The sequence below is a fragment of the Triticum dicoccoides genome, chromosome 1B, assembly GCF_002162155.2.
Source record: "Triticum dicoccoides isolate Atlit2015 ecotype Zavitan chromosome 1B, WEW_v2.0, whole genome shotgun sequence".
Lineage (NCBI taxonomy): Eukaryota > Viridiplantae > Streptophyta > Magnoliopsida > Poales > Poaceae > Triticum > Triticum dicoccoides.
In genome coordinates this window covers 100,380,178-100,385,295 of record NC_041381.1, presented here as the reverse complement: position 1 = coordinate 100,385,295, position 5,118 = coordinate 100,380,178, and the positions used below count along the sequence as shown (strand labels likewise).

General features: G+C 42.2%; 1 protein-coding gene across 1 annotated transcript; it reads right to left on the bottom strand.

The window, feature by feature from the left end:
* Positions 1 to 2,743: 2,743 nt before the first annotated feature.
* Positions 2,744 to 3,786, bottom strand: LOC119350192 (putative HVA22-like protein g). Its single transcript, XM_037618140.1, has 3 exons — positions 3,761 to 3,786; positions 3,109 to 3,229; positions 2,744 to 2,996 (listed from the first exon to the last, which is right to left on the bottom strand). Exons 1-3 carry the CDS (start codon positions 3,784 to 3,786, stop codon positions 2,772 to 2,774), a joined length of 372 nt encoding a protein of 123 aa, XP_037474037.1. The 3' UTR covers positions 2,744 to 2,771.
* Between the last annotated feature and the right edge of the window lie 1,332 nt (positions 3,787 to 5,118).

The following is a 5,118-nucleotide window of genomic DNA, read 5'->3' as shown; positions in this document are numbered from 1 at the left end:
ATTTATAATGGGAAGTGTGGAAATATAATATGGTTTATGCTACAAAAAATAAGTAGCAAAGATATATAAAAATATGCTCTACTTCTGTTTCTACAAGATTTAATGGAAACGATATTTATTTAAATTTTCCATGTATAATATTATTTTTCAAAACTTGCTAGCCCGTGCAGAAGCACGGGTTGATGACTAGTGAGCAAAATTTGACAAGGTTGTCCCATTCCAAAATATCAAATGCCTACGATTGTGGAATGGGCATGGTTTGCCATCAGTTCGGACATTGACATGGCACCTCGTGGTAAATAAACCAGCTATTCTTTTTGTGCAGTTCCACCAAAATCAACCAAATTCGCGAGTAGCTTGTATGATTTCACCCTTATATGTTGCAACGCCTTGAACTTATCGGCACCTCCTTTCTTGTGGTGGAAGTGAATGGTTCGATCTATTCATGAACATTTATCGGCACCCCTGTTTGCACAAATACAAAAAAGTGATTAGTATAAAGCAAACTGTACTATGAATTGACAGTTTAAACAGGCACCTACATGGTCCATGTAGAGTACACTTTTAAAAAATGGAACTCACCAGAAAGAATCCTAGAACAACATTGTACTTGCGCATCACAGCAAAAAAATGGAGATTTGTCAGTCCTTCTGAGCTGAAGTTACTTTGGTCTTGTGGGGAGTAATGTAACCTTCCTTCGATTGCTCCTTCTGATGAGAAGATAGACATGGCTTCTTCATCCTGGCATAATCGGAACTAGTCACTTCACGTACTCCATATTCTTCTTCAGAGGAAGATGATCCTGTTGTGCAAATACAAGAGGACAACTAAATGCTAGCATCCCTGTTTGCTCGAAAAAAGGAAAGAAAATATTTAAAACAACACAGATGAAGAACTTCTCAAGGAGAATACCACTTTTTCATGACAATGTCTAAAAAGTAGCACAATACCAATAGAGATGACAAAGCTCAATCATATGGATGAAATCAGTGGGCGAGTACCAACCCTTGTCAAGTGGCTTATTGTGTAGAGCATACAGATGAAGCACTTCTCCGGAACCATCAGTTGCTATTACTGTGGTGGCCATGCTTACTATATACTCCTCGATTAGTTCAATGTTTCCAACATCTTCTTGTGTAGTTCCACTAAAATATATGGTATCTTCAAAGAAGATCCCTGCTTGCACAAGTACAGATAATTATGTATTACATTAAGAGTGGCATCAAATCAGTGGCAAAACAATTGCTCGTTCCAGCCATAGCAATAAATTAAGATGCAAAACTATATCATTGCTTGTGTCATCATAGTTCCAGTGCTTCATTATAGCACCGGGAGTTGATTTTTGTTTTTCTTCCACTTGTTCTTCCCCTTCATCACATGGTTCAATAACAGACAAGCTTCGCCTTCAATGTAAGATTTGGCATGTCAATTAGGGAGCACAAGTATAGCACTAAACAATGACATTTATTTTTTGATGAAAGTGGCAAAATACAGGCCAATAGTTGTGAATTGTCCTTATCTTACCTCAATTGGATATTACGGTGCACATACAGATTGGAAGTCTTGTCTCCATTTGTGCTATTCACTAAAATCAAGCAACATTACTGTACAAGTAGCACAACATATGAAAGCACACTGCAGAATCATGTGAAAGAAGGCTAGTACTGACCTCTCATGATGCGGAATTCAAACAACTCACAAGAAGAAGATCTGAACCAAATTTGCCAACACGGATAGGAAGTAAGATCTCCTCTTGTGCAGTTCCACTAAGATCAAGGAATCAAGCAACATTGTCGGTGTGACATTTTGGTTGAACTGCACAAAACACTCTTAAAACAAAATTGTTTTGTGCAGTGCAACAAAAGGTCACAATGGCAACGAGGTGAAGTAGATAACCCCGTTTACACAGAGGTGCAAAGGAAACAACTAGTGGTCAATAATAGTAGATGACACAGAAGCCAACAAAAGGAAGCATCTACCTTATCTAAATGGGAAAGAAAGCAAGACAGTAACATTTCTCAAACGGTGGTATTGATTAATATTAACGTAGAGATTATATTAACAATAAAATTTGCTAAACATGTAATTTGCTTTTAACTGTGGCATTGCATCAATTTTCCAGCGGCATTATTAGAGGGTGTTTGTTTACAGGGACATTTTGTGTAGGGACTAAAAAAACTCCGTGTCAGTCCCATCTAAACCAAATAGGAGGGACTTTTAGGGACTAAATGTGGGCATTTGGGACTAAAGAACACTAGTTGGAAAAAGGCTACTAGCAGCGCGGGTACCCGCGCTACTAGTATCGCGCTACAGCTAATAGTTAGTAGTAGCGCGGGTTTTAACCCGCGCTACTACTAACTTTGTTAGTTGTAGCGTGTGCCACCCACGCTACTGCTATTTCGTACCCGCGCTACTACTAACAAAATAGTAGTAGCTTGTCCATACTACCAACGCTACTAGTATCTTAAATACTAGTAGCGAGCAGTTTTTGTCCCACGCTACTACTAAGTTATTAGAAATTAAAAAAATAAAACCAATCAAATCCATTCTGTCACACAATTGCCGTATCTACTAACACAGTTCCTCATTGTAGAGGCAACTCATATATAATTCATACCTTTTACATAAGTAAGAGGGTATACACAATGTTGTGTGTGTCAGCTACCTACGTAAGTGGTTCTTGCCATGCAAATTCAAAACTTTACCACTACATCTAGATTTCAGAGTCTGAGACATGTTGTTATGGTCCGATCCAAAAATTGGCTCACTCGTCAATGCGTGGCGCCTTCCCTGCTTGATCTCGCGGCCTGCAACTGCGACGGAACACAACGGGCAGCCTCGACTAGCCACACTTGACCGATGGCAGCCGCCGCCTTGAGTTGTGACGTCGTCATGTCCCTCGCCCTAGCCCTCAGCTCAAGTAGGCCCCGGTCGATGTCGGCCTCATGCCACACCACCAGCGGATGGAGGAAGCCATCGTACACGTGCCGCGCACCCTGAAATCCGAACACCATTTAGAGTCAGATTCATAATTGACCACATACCAAATCAAGTCTATCTGAAATGTTGATCATCTCTCGGGCTCGGGGTGTCTGATCAACTGCTTACCCATGTGCTGGGGTGCCAGAGGTAGATGACGAGAAGCAGCTTCGCCTCTCCGTACATTGGTAGCCATGACACCGTCCAGTCCATGAACGTCTTGACGACCATCAACATCGCCACCTGAACCCTGCAGCATTACAAACAAAGGTTCAGATTCTTTAGAAGAATGACACAAAAATATAATGCAGTGCATGTCAATGAAAAAGACAATCAGTGAAAAAGACAAGGAGCATACTAACCCCTTCAGCCAGTGAAAATATAGTGTAAAGCAGTAAAAGTGGAACATGACGAATGTGAGGAGAATGTGAGGAGCAGACAAAGGATTATAGTTATTCTAGATCGGATGAGGTGCAAGCATAAGTTCCTCTCCATTACAACACATTTTTCTGGCGAAATAACACTCATAGAAGATATAGCAAGTGTGCCCATCAAACTTGCTCCAGTGCTATTCTTCTTATTAGCCACCTGCCCACATTTTAATGATCGGAAACAATGATGAATAGTATCTTGATACCGAATTACTACCAAGTTAACGATAATCTCTCGCACACTCAAAAAATACTAGATTAGCAAGATGCAAGTATCTTGTACATGTAAATGCCACTAATATTTCCTTCCAAAATACTAATTTAGCAGAGCTCCACAGTAGATCACAAACTTTACTGCTGATTCTTTCATGTCCATTCTGACATTGAGTAAGATGGATGCATGTCCACCAACAAAATACCATCAAATCCATCAAAACTGCCGACGTTTGTTCAGGACCACAAACCTCATTTACTTGAGAATGTAGGATCACCCATACATAGGTATAAAAATGCAGCAAAAACGTTGTTTACAGATACTACTTCTCTGGCAGTAATGCAGGAACAAGTTAAGGAGGATGTTTTAGCTATTTAGAAATAGGACCACACCCTTGCAAAGCCAAAACTCTTTTCAGGACCTTGGTCGAAAACAATGCTGCTAGAAAAATTATTGGCTAGTTTGTACAAGTACGTGATAAGTTTCATTTCTGTAAACTAAACTTTAATAACAGATCAATGCTGACAGAGAAAATTACAGAAGCGTTAGAAGTATGAGAAAATTATAGTACAGACCATACCGGTTGACCTTTCGTAAGCATCATACATACACTATGTGTATGCAAAGAAGTATAACTGGAAACTTAACTTCTCATACTTCTGTATATAACTGAAAGGACAGTTAAGTTACCAACACAAACACGTGCAATCTTCAGCCATCAAACACTATCTCGGGCCAATTAAGAGAAGACTATTTAACCTCGCCACCTATGACCGGTCCGGTCAGAATCAGACAAACAATAGAGAGCCCAATGATCCGCCCTGAGGCAAGTGGGGGGATGATGGGTATGATGCGTATGGTGAAGGACAGCACCGAGGATCCTCTTCTACGGGAGGAGGTCGTGGATATGCCTGGCAGAGCGACGGGTCTGCTGAGAGACCATTTCTAGGCCCGACAGGTGGTTTTGTCGAGGGGGCCTCCGGCCCGGATCACCGTCAGAGAGGAGGCTTTCGTGGTCATCGTGGTGGTCGGGGTGGGGGTCGTGGGAGATTTCGCCGACCGCCCCCACCTAGGGTTGTTGTTCCTACAGCTGCTACAGAGGAGTCTGACCATACTTCCTCTAAGCTTCCTTCACAGGTGATGGAGGTGGTGACAGCTTTGGCAAGTGTTGAGGTACGTTAGGCTGGGACGGTGGATGAGGCTACCGACAGGTCTGATGCCGAGAGGGCGTCCAAATATGCTCGTAAGAAGGAGAGGATGATTTGTTACCGTTGTGGTGAGAAGGTCCACTTTATTGCTGAGTGTGTGGCCCAGCTGTGTGAGTCGTGTGGCAAGCTTGCACATGACTCGGGGGAGTGCCCGTTATTGCGTGACCTGCCTCCGACGCTAAAAATTTATGGAGCCTACTGTGCTGAGCTTATGTTTTTTGAGTCCCCGGCGGCGAGAGAGGTCCCGGAGGATACCCTGAGTTTGACTACCGGGATTGTGAGAGCG

Coding starts and splice junctions, on each gene's coding strand:
- LOC119350192 (XM_037618140.1), bottom strand. CDS start 3,786: ATGGACATGAAAGAATCAGCAGTAAA. Junction 3,230..3,760: donor ATGAAAGAATCAGCAGTAAA/GTTTGTGATCTA, acceptor GTAATGCTGCAG/GGTTCAGGTGGCGATGTTGA. Junction 2,997..3,108: donor TCTGGCACCCCAGCACATGG/GTAAGCAGTTGA, acceptor TTCGGATTTCAG/GGTGCGCGGCACGTGTACGA.